The sequence below is a fragment of the Rattus norvegicus genome, chromosome 2 (assembly GCF_036323735.1).
Source record: "Rattus norvegicus strain BN/NHsdMcwi chromosome 2, GRCr8, whole genome shotgun sequence".
In the NCBI taxonomy this organism is placed as follows: Eukaryota; Metazoa; Chordata; class Mammalia; order Rodentia; family Muridae; genus Rattus; species Rattus norvegicus.
Genome location: NC_086020.1, coordinates 197,223,431 through 197,239,029, shown reverse-complemented (window position 1 = coordinate 197,239,029; position 15,599 = coordinate 197,223,431). Strand labels below are relative to the sequence as shown.

The 15,599-nt window shown below is 40.3% G+C and overlaps 1 protein-coding gene across 1 annotated transcript in view; it reads right to left on the bottom strand.

The window, feature by feature from the left end:
* Positions 1–9,434: 9,434 nt before the first annotated feature.
* Positions 9,435–15,599, bottom strand: part of LOC100912756 (60S ribosomal protein L31-like) — a 39,362-nt gene continuing 33,197 nt past the window's right edge. The window contains exons 2-3 of the mRNA XM_039103942.1: positions 12,334–12,660; positions 9,435–9,470 (exon numbers count right to left, since the gene is read on the bottom strand). Of these exons, the coding sequence (XP_038959870.1) occupies positions 9,435–9,470; positions 12,334–12,660 (363 nt within the window). The remainder of the gene's footprint in view (positions 9,471–12,333; positions 12,661–15,599) is intronic.

Below are 15,599 nucleotides of genomic sequence, written 5' to 3'. Positions count from 1 at the left end.
TCATAAGAAACCACATGGATTCATGAGGTGTATAGCATTATAGTCCATAACATTTCATTTTATCACAGTCCTAGCTCTAAGGTGAGAGTGGCATGTGGAATGAGAAACCAACGGCCAAGAAAGTTACCTAATGGTTCTGAGATAACAATATTAAAATCTCATATTCCTGATTTTCTTTCAGTTCTTCTGAAGTGCATTCCTTTCTTAGTGCTTTGATCAATGCCACATAGATACCAGCAGTTGCACCAAGCAGAGAAGTATTTATAAACAAGCAGTAAAGATGGGACTGAGAACAATAAATGCTTAGCCAACAAAACAACAATTTATAGCGTCTCAAGAAAAGGCAATTTAAGTTTGTTTTTACTTCTAAACTCAGGGTTCCTTCCATTGCTCAGTTGCTGCCAAAGCAATGTTGAAATACGTCTAACATGTCTTGTCTGTTCTAGTGGGATCTGTGGAGACTGGAAACTTTTAAATGAGCTTTTCTGATAGGAGCTATTTCATCATAGTAATAGATATGCCTTTTCTTCCATGAGAACTAACAGAAAGAACTGACTCAGTTTGCTGTTGCCTAGTACCATTTATTCTAGACAAGCCTCTTCCCTTGTCTTAAAGCACTTTGATCTTATATGCTCTTCAACTTTTTAGCTATTATTACATTTAGGACAATTGTGGTGGTCTCCAGCACTAGACAGACATAAACAGATGCAAGTTATATGGTGTATCACTTACTCTTTCACTCAGTATTTAACAAAAATCTTACTGTTATAGATATACTTTATTTTTATAGGGGAGCTATGAAAGAGTCGCAAAATGTCCTAATGGGATTTCATAGTATTGATGGCAGATGTGCTGTAAAGCTGTAAAGTGTTGAGTCATGATTAGGACAGTTTAAGACAAGAGAGGATTTATCAGAAAACCACTTGACTGATAGCCAAGACAAGATATAGTTGTGAGATATTATGTATCACTTCCAGTAGATTGAATTGGACTGGGTTTAGCTCAGGGAATTTGGTGAAGGAGCCATGACAGGTGGTTTGCAGACTAAAGGATGGAGAAGGAACAGATACTACTTTCACCTTAATCTCATTAACTATGAAGAGCAATTTCATGGTTATTAGACAAAAGTACACCACATTTGTAGTGTTTTAATAATTAAGTGTAGAAAAAAAGGGCACAAGCATTTATCTTCCAAAAGTTCTTATTGAGTCCTGTAAAGAGAGGAATACCATAGGTTCTCGCTCACACACGGAAGTAAAAACAATTGATTACTTTTTGGCTGTGAGCCAGCCTTTAACAACTGAGCCATCTCAACATAGATGAACCCTTCGTCAAACTAAGTAAAGGGCCCAGAGGCAGTATCCAGATTAACAAAATCAGAAATGAAAAGGGAGACATAACAACAGAAATGGAGGAAATTCAAAAAAAATCATCAGATCCTATTACAAAAGTCTATATACAACAAAACTGGAAAATCTAGATGAAATGCATGGTTTTCTAGACAGATATTACATATCAAAGTTAAATCAAGAGCAAGTAAACTTTCTAAACAGACCCATATGCCATAAGGAAATAGAAGAAGTCATTAAAAACCTCCCAACCAAAAAAAAGCCCAGGGTCAGATGGATTTAGTTCAAAATTCTACCAGACCTTCAAAGAAAACCTGATATCAATGTTCCTCAAACTATTCCATAAAATAGAAACAGAGGGACCATTACCTAATTCATTCTATGAAGTCATAATTATTCTGTTACCTAAACCACACAAGGACCCCACCAAAAAAGTGAACTTTAGACCAATCTTGCTTATGAATATCGATGCAAAAATACTCAATAAAATTCCCCCAAACCAAATCCAAGAACACATCAAAACCATCATTTACCATGATCAAGAAAGCTTCATCCCAGGGATGCAAGGTTGATTCAAAATACGAAAATCCATTAACGTATTATCTATCATATAAACAAACTCAAAGAAAAAAATTGCAAGATCCTCTCCTTAGATGCAGAAAAAGCACTTAACAAAATACAGCACTCCTTCATGTTAAAAGTATTGGAGAGATCAGAAACTCAAGACCCATATCTAAACATAATAAAAGAAATTTACTGCAAACCAACAGTCAATATTAAATTAAATGGAGAGATACTTGAAGCAATTCCACTAAAATCTGGGACAAGACAAGGGTGCTCACTCTATTCAATATAGTACTCAAAGTGCTAGCTAGAACAATAAGGCAACAAAAAAGAGATTAAGAGGCTACAAATTGGCAAAGAAGAATTAAAGGTATCACTATTTGCAGATGATAGGATATTATACATAAGTGACGCCAAAAATTCTACCAGAGAACTTCACCAGCTGATAAACAACTTCAGCAAAGTGGCCAGATATAAAATTAACTCAAATAAATCAATAGCCTTCCTTTATACAAATGATAAATAGGATGAGAAAGAAATTAGGGAAACAATTCCCTTTATGATAGCCACAGAAAATATAAAATATCTTGGGGAAACTCTAACTGGACAAGTGAAAGATCTTTAAGATGAGAAATTCAAATTTCTCAAGAAAGAACTGAAAGAAAATCTTAGAAAATGGAGAGATCTCTCATGCTCATGGATTGGCAAATTAACATAGTAAAAATTGCCATCTTTCCATTCAATGCAATCCCCATTAAAATCACAACACAATTCTTCAAAGATATGGAAAGAGCAATTCTCAAATTCATCTGGAAAGACAAAAAAAAACCAAAAAACAAAAAAACAAAAAACAAAACAAAACAAAACAAAACAAAACAAAAAACAAAAAAAAAATCCCAGAATAGTGAGAACAATTCTTAACAATAAAAGAACAGCTGGGGGAATCACTATCCCTGACCTCAAGTTCTACTACAGAGCAATGGTGATAAAAACTGCATGGTAATGGTACAGAAATGGACAGGATGATCAATGGAATAGAACTGAAGATCCAGAAATAAAACCACATGCTTACACACACTTGATCTTTGAAAAGAAGTCAAAAATATACAATGGAAAAAAGAAAGCATTTTTCAATAAGTGGTGCTGGTCTAACTGGATGTCTGTATGTAGAAAAATGAAAATAGACCCATATTTGTCACCATGCACAAAGATCAAGTCCAAGTGGATCGAGGACCTCAACATAAAACCAGACACACTGAATCTAACAGAAGAGAAAGTGAGAAAGAGCCTTGAACTCATTGGCGCAGGCAGAAATTTCCTAAACAGAACTCCAGTGGCTCATGTTCTAAGATCAAGAATTGATAAATGGGACCAAACCGTATGAAACTGGAAAGCTTCTGTAAGGCAAAGGACATAGTCAATAAGACAAATCGGCATCCTAGAGATTGGGAAAAATCTTCACTAACCCCATATCTGACAGAGGGCTAATATCCAAAATATATAAAGAATTCAAGAAACTTACCACCAAATAAACCAAACCCAATTAAAAAAATGGGGTATAGAACTAAACCAAGAATTCACAATAGAGGAATCTTGAATGTCTGAGAAGCACCTAAAGAAATGTTTGATATCCTCAGTGATCAGAGAAATGCAAATCAAAGCGACCCTGAGATTCCACCTTATACCAGTCAGGATGGCTAAGATCAAAACCTCAGGTGACAACACATGTTGGCAAGGGTGTGGAGAAAGGGGAACACTCCTCCATTGCTGGTGGGATTGCAAACTAGTACAACAACTCTGGAAATCAATTTGGAGGTTCTTTAGAAAATTGGAAATAGACCTACCTAAAGACCTAGAAAAACCAATCATGGGAATATACCCAAAAGATGCCCCACCATGCCACAGGAGCACATGTTCCACTATGTTCATAGTGGCCTTATTTGGGATAGCCAGAAGTTGGAAACAACCCAGATGTCTCATGACAGAAGAATACAGAAAATGTGGATGGTTCATTTACACAATGAACACTACTCAGCTATTAAGAACCATAACAATCTGAGGTTTCCAGGCAAATGGATGGAACTAAAAAAATATCATCCTGAGTGAGGTAACTCAGACCCAAAAGGGCATGCATGGTATCTTCTCACTAATAAGTGGATATTAGCAATAAAAGTACAGAATACCCAAAATACAGTCCACAGAACTCAAAAGGGCCTCAGTTCCACTTGGGAGGGAGAAGAAAGCAACTACAAGGAAGGAGGGATGGAGGGACAGGGGAGGGAAAGGGAATGGGTGTGGGGGGAGAGGGGAATATGATCTGGTATTGAGGGTGGGGGGGGACTGAAGCCCTGAGGTCCATCAGAAAGAATGGAAACAGGTGACCTTGGGAGGAAGGAGGTTGAGAAGACACTAAAATATACCAGTGACCTGGGAAGTGAGAGACTCTCAGGACTCAAAAGGGTGGATCTCAGATGAGATGCCCTACAGTGGGGATAGGGTACTTGTTAAACCCACTTTCAGCAGAAAGACGGGGCATCAAGTGAGGGATGGGGTTGCTATCCCACAGCCAAAGCTCTGACCCATAATTCTTCCTGTATGAAGGAAATGCAGGGATGGAAATGGAGAAGAGCTTGAGAAAAAGAAGGTCCAGTGACAGGCCCAAAGTGGGATCCAGCTCAAGGGGAGGTCCCATATTGAAGCTATGGAGTGTTCACAAAAAGTGTCTTATCATGACTGCTCTGCAAAAGAACCAACAAGCAGCTGAAAGAGTCAGATGCAAATATGTGCACCCAACCAACGACCAGAAGCTGCTGAGCCCTGTGGTTGAATTAGGGAAAAGCTGGAGGAAGCTGAGGAGGAGGACAACCCTGTGGGAGGACCAGCAGTCTCAATTAACCTGGACCCCCGAGATCTCTTAGACACTGGATCACCAACCAGGCAGCAGACACCAGCTGAGATGACATCTCCAACACATACACAGCAGAGGACTCCCAGGTCTGGGTTCATTCAGAGAAGATACATCTAATCCTCAAGAGACTGGAGGATCCAGGAAGTTTAGAGGTCTGGTGGGTGGGTGGGGTGGGGACATCTTTGTGGAGGCAGGGGGTTAGTGGGGGGGCAGGGAAGAGGTATGGGATGTGGAACCCTCAGGGGGTGGACCAGGATGGAATAATATCTGGAGTGTAAAAATAAATAAATAAAAAACAATTATCATAGAAGATATATAGGTAGAATAGTGGATAACAGAGGTGGATATATTAAGGATATATATATATATATATATATATATATATTTGTGTGTGTGTGTGTGTGTGTGTGTGTGTGTGTGTGCAGGGAATGGAGTCATATATACTTTAATCTTAGCATTTGGAAGACAAATGCAGGTGGTTTCACATGAGTTTGAAGCTAGCTTTGTCTGTATAGTGAGTTCCAGGTTAACCAAGTATACACAGTGAAATCCTGTCTTAAAAACAGTGAAATTATTTGGGAAGATTAACTTGTAGTTTTGTACATAGAGTACAGCATGGGAACTATTGACAGTAATATAGTAATTCATTAGCTAGAAGGGAGACTGGAATATTTTCAACTTGAAGAAATGATAAATACCTGCAGTGATATTGATTACTCTGATTTGACTGCTGCAGCCTATAATCTGTGCTATATTATATTGTACCACATGCCATGAATACGTATAATGATTGTGTTAATTACCTTTTTGAAAATATGAACTTTGAATATACTGAGAGACATCAGGGATTCTTACATACAGAGGAAAGGATACATAAAAATACTGTGAGTCTGAAACTGTTCAAAGACAAAGATTCAGGAGGAAAAAAACCCCAGCTTATTCTTTGGTCTTGGGCTTCTGATCTGATGAAGTATGAGAAAAATAAATCTCTTATTGCTTAAGCAAAAGCAAGCAGCCATAACCCTTATGAGTCTTCTCTGTTCTCTTAGTTGTCACGACTCCTGCACTCTTGGGCCGACCAAACCAGAAATAGGATGTATAAATTTCCAGGGTCACAGAGGAGAATCCAGGATGTGCTGCTTTGAGAGTTAAGAAAGGTAGTTTAGAGGAAGTGAAATTTTAGTTGAGATGTAAAGTTCAGGTAGGAATCAAAGGTGATTGGAAATGTCAGATGATTATTAAAACATGCACAGTGGCTCATTTTAAAAGCGAAATGTGTAGTTTTCTAGAGTCTGCTGTTTGAGGCAAGGAGTCATAAGAGTTGTAACTGGAGAAAGATATAGAAAGCAGATCATCATGACCTTTGGCTTTGAACAGAAAAGCAGGGCCTACACAGGGGAGAGATGCTTATCTTGAAAGGTGTTTATCACAGAAATAACAGGAACCTTGCCTGTACTCTTGAAAGGCCTTTCAAGGTGCTTGCTGTGGAGTAGACTGGACCAGCTGGGGGTCTCTTACTAACTTCGCTTAGGCAAAAGTGAATGGTAGGAGGAGCTCTACACCACGGGACTGAGAGAAGCAGGTGGGTTTGGCAGATTGTTGGGAGTCAGACTCTGTAAGACTAGTGATGGGTTGAATACAGAATGTGAGAGAACTGAGTAGGGAGTGGGGAAGCCTCACAGTCTGGCTCATGCCACATCATTGCGCTTTTCTTCTGTGGGTGACTGACTCATCGAGCCAATGGGTCTGAGTGTCGAGTCTCTAAGTGGTTTCTTTGGCTGAGTGCTCAGTGGATGGATGTGTGTCTTCCCACTTCCATTCCCCGCTGCTGTTCTCATCTCTGAATTCTGTATCTTATTTTCTCTCCTGAGACCTCACCTAAATTCCAGGAAGACTCATACTGAGGATAAGGAGTGATAGAGGGGAAAACTAGGGATTAAAGATGGCTGTGTGTTTCAATTTGCTGTTTTGTTTCCAAGAAAATAACCTCGCTTCTGACTTCAGTATTTGCTTTGACCTACAGGATAAATCCCCTGTCTATTTTCGTCTGCCACTTTGTGTCAGTCCGGTGATACTTGGAGAAATAAACGAATACATTTCTATATCACAGAGGGCAAGGAAAACATGACCTTACCCACTCGTTATTTCCTTTCTCTCTGAGTACCTACCGGCATCTTTCCTTGGAAGATTAGAAAGGAGAACCAAAGAAAGCATCGTTAGCTCTGTGGAGGATAAAGCATCCCTTATCTTGTTTATTAGCTGAAAACCCATCAAAGGCAAAACAAACATCAGCGCAGCACTGTCATCTGTTAATCAAGATGTGTAGGTGAAAGGGAAGGCTAGGGAGAAGGTGCGAGATGCCTGACAGATGGTGCAGCTTCTCACAGTCAGAGGACACCTGGACCACTGCACAGAGGCCAGGGGACGGAGGAGGAAATTAAACGTTCCCTGCACAGGCTTCTGGCAAGGGACAGGGGATGCTTTTGGAGCCATCTCTTTAGACAGCATCTTCAAGCCGCTGTGGTTATTTTAGGGAAAACCTGGATATTTCTCTAATCTTTCCCACTCAGCCTTAGAAGCAAGAGGATGTAGCTCAGACTGTAGTGGAAATGACAGTGCAGCGGGCACATCAATTCTGTGAGCCTCCGAGACTGACTAGCTCGGTTCCAAATGAGCTTTCCCACAAGCTGGGGTGGAGCTCTGCAGAGTGTGTCAGGGGCCCTTGTTTCCATCAGCTTTTCAAAACATTCCCAAGAAGTTTGATCTTGCTTGGCAGGAACTCCCTACCGGCTGTGCTGGTGAAATAAGGGGGACTTGCCATTTTGAGCTACTTTTCATCCTGGTGATGCTTTTTGAAGAACTACATCATTAGCCAGGCTGAAAGTGGTTTTCAAACATTTCTTTGCTCAGGCATTCCAGACAGGCTAAAGAGGGTGCTGGAGGGGTGAGGGGTGACCCTGGAACCATACAGGAGGGGGGAACGACCCTGTTTTGGGGCTGCATTATTCTCAGAGCTGGCAAGGGGTAGGGCAGAGGCCTTCACTGAGTAAGAACCTTTGTGGGTGTGTCACCCCCCAAAAGCCTGGAAAAGTAGCACCACATTCCACTGATGTATCTTAAGATGCTTTAGGGAGTTTTATCTGGGCCCTTCAACCTCACCTTTATGTCTCATCAGAAACCGATGAGCTCGGGTCTCTGTGAGAGCATCACAGAGATTTCAAAACTCAAATTCTTGGTTTCTGTCCTTAAAAAAAATGTACTTTTTAAAAAAGTGGATTTTCAGTCAGACATGGAGGCTTACTTTTATAATGCCAGCTAAGACAGGAGGATAGTCCTGAGTGCTAAGGTAGCCTGGGATACAGGATGCATTTCAGGTAAGTCTGTGTTAGAGAATGAAATCCTATCTTGCTCCCTCTTCACAAAAGAGTGTTGGGGGTGGGGGAATCTCAGAGCTGGCTTTAGAATCCCTGAATGTGATTATTTACTTTGAGAAAAAGCCACCTGCATTCTTAACAAGCCTCTGGGGGGCATAAAATCCACACAGAAGTTTGGAAAGTATTATGTTTGAACATCTGTTCCTGAGCGTTCTATGCTCTCTGGCTCTCATTTCTGTAGCTGGGGGACTCAGAGTCACTGTGGGCTTCTGCCACAACAGTGACAGAGAGTTCCAGCTGAGAAATGCAGGAAACCAAGTCTAAAACAGAGGCCACCACAGGGCAGCAGCCAGGTAGCTGTTGGAATTCTGAGGGAGCTGTCAGGCCCTTCAGCCAGCTGGAAGCTTAAATGTCAGAGCTTCTCAGGATGCCTCTCTGGAGAGCTGACTGCTCCCAAAGAATGAGATAATAATTGCATTGAAAATTCAGGAGCAGCAGAAGGCTTGTAGAACACATTGGGAATTTTAATCACTTTCTCAGAATGGCTTTGATTAACATCCCTTCCAGCCCTTCCTAGGTGTGTCCAAAGCCTTCCTAGTTTTAGCAGACAGGTAATTAGTGCTCTAGCTGAGAAGAGAATGGCAGGCTGCTTAGATCAAGTAAGACAATGCATACAGAGACACGCAGCCGCTGTAAAGGCTCGAGCTAGAAAGGAGAGCTCCTGACGCCAAATGCAGTTCAGACTCCTTTCAGCCAGAGCCACTCAAAGGCCCATACACTTCAAATCATCTAACACCATGGCTCAGTTGCTCAAGCTGTCTTCCTCCTGCCCAGAATGCACTGAAGATCTGTACTTTTTCTGCCCACAGACTCTACTCATTTCTTAAGGCTGAGTTCATGTGAAATGGCTTGGGAGCAATGCCCTTCTCCCTGTCAGAATCAAGCACCCTGTGCTTTCCTATATTAAGGCATTTTGAAAAAAAGTCCTGTACAGTTTCTGTCATGTAGTAATTACACAGTAAGTATTCTCTTCCTTTAGCTCAGTTTCTTTCTATGCATGTCTGTGTCTTCCAGCATAAGAAATGAGCTTCTTATTCTTGGTATTCAACAATGACTACACAAAGCCTGGCTAATGAGTGCTCAGCAAATGTCTGTTGAATTAAAACAGTAATACTGGTAAGAGAAGATAACCTGGAAGATGTAGAGTGAAGAAACAGACTTGCTGAGATGGGAGACCTTTCAGAACACCAGATCACTCCGGGGTTCATCCAAGAACTATAAGGACAAAAGGACACATCTGATTCTAATCTATAAGCACCAAGAAAATCCTACCAACACACCTACAAGAATAGTTTTCAGTCCCGTCTACCACTGGTGGTGCATTATGTTGTCTTAGTTTGAAATTCAAAAAGATACACCAAGAGGTCCCCTCAGGCCTCAGTAGTTCCTCCTGCAATGTGGGACACAGAAAATTATTACCGTACGTGTAATTCTGCCTTTCCTCCCCTCTGACACATCTTTAGAAGACAGGTGCCACTGGGGGTTATGTGTTATGGCTCCTCAGAAACAGAGCCATTTGTACTAGTAGTAGGAAGCATGAAGGGCAGGGCAGGAGATGGAGAAGAGGCTCATAGTTGCTCTTTTATTCTTTTTCTTCACTTTTCTCTGGTACCACATTCCATGATAACGTACTCAAACCTACAAGTAAAAGAGAATAATACCGCCCTGCTATCACATTGCAAGCAGCTTTCTATTACAAGCATTCACCAATAGCTTTACTCCTATATGATGATCAATATCGTATAGGAATTTCTTAAAAACGTAGAAACTGAGATACAAGTGTGATGACACATGCCCTTAATGCCAGCATGCAGGAGAAGGAGAGTGACTTTGAAACCAGCCTGGTTTGCAGAGTGGGTTTCAGGCCAACCAGGTTACACAGTGAAACTCTGTCTCAAAATAGACAGACAAACAGACAGAAAGCAGAAAAAGAGAACCCAGAACTCCAAGCAAAACAACAACAAACTTATAGAATCTCAGGTCCTCCCCTAGATCTACTAAGTCAGAATATGGCTTTTAAGAGGATCCACCGGTTCGGGCATGGTGCAGCATCAAGCAACTGTGCATGTAAATAAAATCAGGAAGAACAGATGTAAGTGATGTTTAAAAGATATTATATTCACCAAGATTTGGGAAAAATGGAACAAATTTTCTCATAAGAATTACTAAGGCCTGTAATGGTGACATACAGACTTATTCTGTGAGACTATATCTCACAAAACAGGGCGGATGATACCTAGGGAAGAATGACATCACACACACACACACACACACACACACACACACACACACACACACAGAGAGAGAGAGAGAGAAAGAGAGAGAGAGAGTCAAACACTACAACCCACAAGATTTCTTATGAAAAATTTCTTAATTTTCATGAAAATCTGTAAGTCAGTCTATCTATCTATCTATCTATCTATCTATCTATCTATCTATCTATCTATCTTTTTCTTTTCTTTTCTTTTCTTTTTTTTTTTTTACAAAAACACTGACATTTTGATTGCATTTTCAATAATCCTGTAGGTTCTTCAGGAAGAATGGATATCTTAATAATGTACAGTCTTGCAATTCATGAACACAATCTGCATTTCCATTTCTTTAAGTCTTTTAAATTTCCTGGACAGTGTTTTATGGTTCTCAGCATAGGCACCTCTTTATTAGAGGTCTAGATGTATAATTTTTTGTTAAATGATATATTTTTAAATTTATTTTTATTAATTATTTTATTTATTTACACTTCAAATGTTGTCATCCTTCCCAGTCCATTCTCGAAGAACTCCCCACCACATTCCCCCTCCCCTTTGCTTCTAAGAGGGTGCTCCCCCACCTACCCACCCACTTCCACCTCATCCCTCTAGCATCCCCCTTCTCTGGGGCATCAAACCTTCACAGGGCCTAAGGCCAGATAAGGCAGCCCTCTGATACATACATAGCAGGAGCCAGAGACTGGCCTATCTCTGCTCTTTGATTGGTGGCTTAGTCCTTGGGAGCTCTGGGAGGTATGGTTATATGATACTGTTCTTCCTATGGGGTTTCTATCCTCTTCAGCTCCTTCAGTCTTTCCCCTAACTCTTCCACTGGGGTCCCTGGGCTCAGACCAATGGCTGGCTGTGAGTATCTGCATCTATCTTAGTCAGGTACTGTCAGAATCTCTCAGACGGCCAAGCCAGGCTGCAAGCACTTCTTGGCATCAGCAATAGTGTCCAGGCTTGGTGTCTGCAGATGGGATGAATCCCAAGATGGGTGGTCACTGGATGGCTTTTCCTTCAGAGTCTGTTCCATTTCTGCCTCTTCATTTCCTTTAGACAGGGACAATTCTGGGTTAAAATTTTTTGAGATGGATGGGAGGCCCCATCCCTCAACTGGGAGCCATGTCTGTCTGTTGGAGGTGGTCTGTTCAGGTTCTATTTCCCCCACTGTTGGGCATTTAGGCTAATGCCATCCACATTGTGTCATGGGATTCTCAACTAAGGAAACTCAAATGACCAAGAAGCACTTAAAGAAGTGTTCTACATCCTTAGTCATCAGGGAAATGCAAATCAAAACAGCCCTGAGATTCTACCTTAATCCAATCAGAATGACTAAGATAAAAAACTCAGGCGACATCACATGTTGGTGAAGATGTGGAGAAAGAGGAACAATCTTTCAATGCTAGTGGAATTGCAAGCTGTTGTCTGTGACTTCCTAGTGGTTCCCCACCACCTGTTCCCCAACCAACACTGCTCCATATTTCTGGGCTTTTCTGCTGTCTCTCCCCCCATCCCCCAACCGGATCCTCCTCCTTTTCCTCTCCCCCTCCTCTCTTGTACTCAGGTCCCTCCCTCTCACTTCGTCCCATGATTATTTTGTTCTCCTTCTAAGTGGGATTGAAGCATACACACTTTAGTCTTCCTTCTTGTTAGACTTCATGTTGTCTGTGAGTTGTATTGTGGGTATTTTGAGCTTGTGACTAAAATCCACTTTTCAGTGAGTACATACTATGTGTGTCCTTTTGGGTCTGGGTTACTTCATTCAAGATGATATTTTCTAGTTTCATCCATTTGCCTACAAAGTTTATAAAGTTATTGTTTTTAACAGGCACGTAAGTTACCAGTGTGTAGAGCTTGTTTGGTGAATCCTCATCCTCATTACGCTTTCTGGACAATCGCACTTGGATGCGGTACGGAACATTCCTTACTCCCGTGGCCCAGACGGCTTTATTGGGCCTGGTGTCTATGCGCACATCTGGAGTCCCCATCTCCTTTATGGCAAATTTCCAAATTTCTTTGAGCGCCCGAGGAGCACGCTTCTTGAAGCCCACTCCATGGATGCGCTTGTGAATGTTGATGGTGTATTCTCGGGTCACCACCTCGTTTATGGCAGAATGGTCCTTCTTCTCACCACCCTTCTTTGCGGGAGCCTTCTGCGGAAAGGAAGGGCGTGAGGAATTTTATCTTAGTCATTCTGATTGGATTAAGGTAGAATCTCAGGGCTGTTTTGATTTGCATTTCCCTGATGACTAAGGATGTCGAACAGTTCTTTAAGTGCTTCTTGGCCATTCGAGTTTCCTTAGTTGAGAATGCTCTGTTTAGCTCTGCACCCCGTTTTATTTTTTTTTATTTTTTATTTTTTTGGTTCTTTTTTTCCGGAGCTGGGGACAGAACCCAGGGCCTTGTGCTTCCTAGGCAAGGACTCTACCACTGAGCTAAATCCCCAACCCTGTACCCTGTTTTAATTGAGTTATTTGGCTTTCTAGAGTCTAACTTCTTGAGTTCTTTGTATATTTTAGATATTAACCCTTTATCAGATGTAGGGTTAGCGAAGATCTTTTCCTAATCTGTAGGTTGCCAGTTTGTCCTATTGACAATGTCCTTTGCCTTACAGAAGTTTTTAATTTTATGAAGTCCCATTTGTCAATTTTTGATCTCAGAGCTTGAGCTATTGGTATTCTGTTCAGGAAAATTTCCCCTGTGCCAATGTGCTTGAGACCATTTCCCACTTTCTCTTCTATTAGATTCAATGTATCCGCAATGTGGATGTTCTTGATCTACTTAAACTTGAGCTTTATATAAGGAGATTAAAAATGGATCAACTTGTTTTCTTCCACATGCAGATATCAGCACCATTTGTTGAAAATGCTTTCTTTTTCCCACTGTATGGTTTTGGCCTCTTTGTTAAAATCAAGTGACCATAGTGTGTGGGTTAATTTCTGGGTCTTCGGTTTTATTCCATTGATTGACCTGTCTGTCTCTGCACCAATATCATGGTTTTTGTTTCTTTTTTAATCACTATTGTCCTATAGTACAGCTTGAAGTCAGGGATGGTGATTCTCCCAGAAGTTCTTTTATTGTTCAGGATTGTTTTGGCTATCCTGGGTTTTTGTTTTTGCACATTAAGTTGAGAATTGGTCTTTCAATGTCTATAAAATATTGTGTTGGAATTTTAATGGAGATTGCATTAAATCTGCAGATTTCTTTTGGTAAAATGGCCATTTTTACTATGTTAATCCTGCTGATCCATGAGCATGGGAGACCTTTCTATCTTCTGAGGTCTTCTTCAATTTCTCCAGGATGCTGATTTGTCTTATTGACTATGTCCTTTGCCTTACAGAAGCTTTCCAGTTTCATGAGGTTCCATGTATCAATTCTTGATCTTAGAGTGTGAGCCATTGGAGTTCTGTGTAGGAAATTTTCCCCTGTGTCAATGAGTTCAAGGTTCTTTCCCACTTTCTCTTCTATTAGATTCAGTCTATCTGGTTTTATGTTGAGGTCCTCGATCCACTTGGACTTGAGCTTTGTGCATGGGGACAAATATGGATTTATTTTCATTTTCTACATACAGACATCCAGTTAGACCAGCACCATTTATTGAAAATGCTTTCTTTTTTCTATCATATATTTTTGGCTTCTTTGTCAAAGATCAAGTGTGCTTAAGTAAAATTAACTCAAATAAATCAGTACCCTTCCTTTATACAAATGATAAACAGGCAGAGAAAGAAATTAGGGAAATAACTCCCTCCACAATAGCCACAAATAATATAAAATATCTTGGGGTAATTCTAACCGAACAAGTGAAAGATCTTTAAGATAAGAAATTCAAGTCTTTCCAGAAAGAAATCGAAGAAGATCTTAGAAAATGGAGAGATCTCTCATGCTCATAGATTTGCAGAATTAACATAGTAAAAATGGCCATCCTACCAAAGGCAATTTACGGATTCAATGCAATCCCCATCAAATTCCCAACACAATTTTTCAAAGATTTAAAAAGAGCAATTCTCAAATTCATCACGTAAGGCAAAAATAAACAAACAAATAAACAAAAACCAGCTCCCCCAAACAACAACAACAACAACCCCCCAAAACCAATAAGAAGTACCAACGCTAATAAAGATGAAAAAAAAACCAAAAAAAACCCCACCCCAAAACAAACAAAACCCAAAATAGTGAAAACTATTCTTCACAATAAAAGAACAGCTTGGGGAATCACCATCCGTGACCTCAAGCTTTATACAGAGCAATAGTGATAAAGAAAAAAAACCTGGATGGTATTGGTACAGAGACAGACAGGTGTATCAATAGAATAGAACTAAAGACAGACATTTTATAACATTTTTATTAGTTCAATAAAAATTTCATGTTTTTATTATATTTACCTTATTTCATCTTAGCTTTTCCCAGATCCACACAGTTCCCCCTACCTTTCCAACTTTGTGTCCATGTTTAAAAAAATCGAACCCATCATAATTAGTTTGTGCTGCCCCCAAATTTTTGGATGTATGGTTCTCTACTGGAGTGTGGAGGATTTACCAAGTGCTACGCTGTTAGAGGAAATCAACATGCTTTCTTCTAGCAGCTATTAATCACAGATAGCTCTTCAGATAGGGGTGGTACTTCATGTTCACCTCTTCTTTTCATGGTCTAATTTTATCTGCTTTCATTTTGTGCAGGTTATCACAAATGCTATGAGTTCCTATGTGCAGCTGCCCTCCTGTATTCAGAAGGTTTTGTTTTCTTTAAGTCATCTAATGCCTGCTACATGCCTTTGTCCCCCTCTTACACAGCGATCCCCAGGTCTTCTAGGAGTGACTGTGATATAGCTGCTATATTTAGGGTTGAGAATTTCAAAGTCATTTTTTCTCTGTACCTTGAACAGTTATAGGTTCCCATGATAGTCATTCTCTACAAATGGAATAGAAACTTCTTTGATGAGGTTTGAGAGATTAGGAGTCAGCCTAATAGTATGTCCATTCAGCAGAGTAAATTAGTGGTTCTCTTCCACACATGTAATATGTATAGTGATGTCTTTTCATACTTTTCTGAGATTAGAAATTTAGAATTTCTCCTGTAATTCTCTGAAAATATC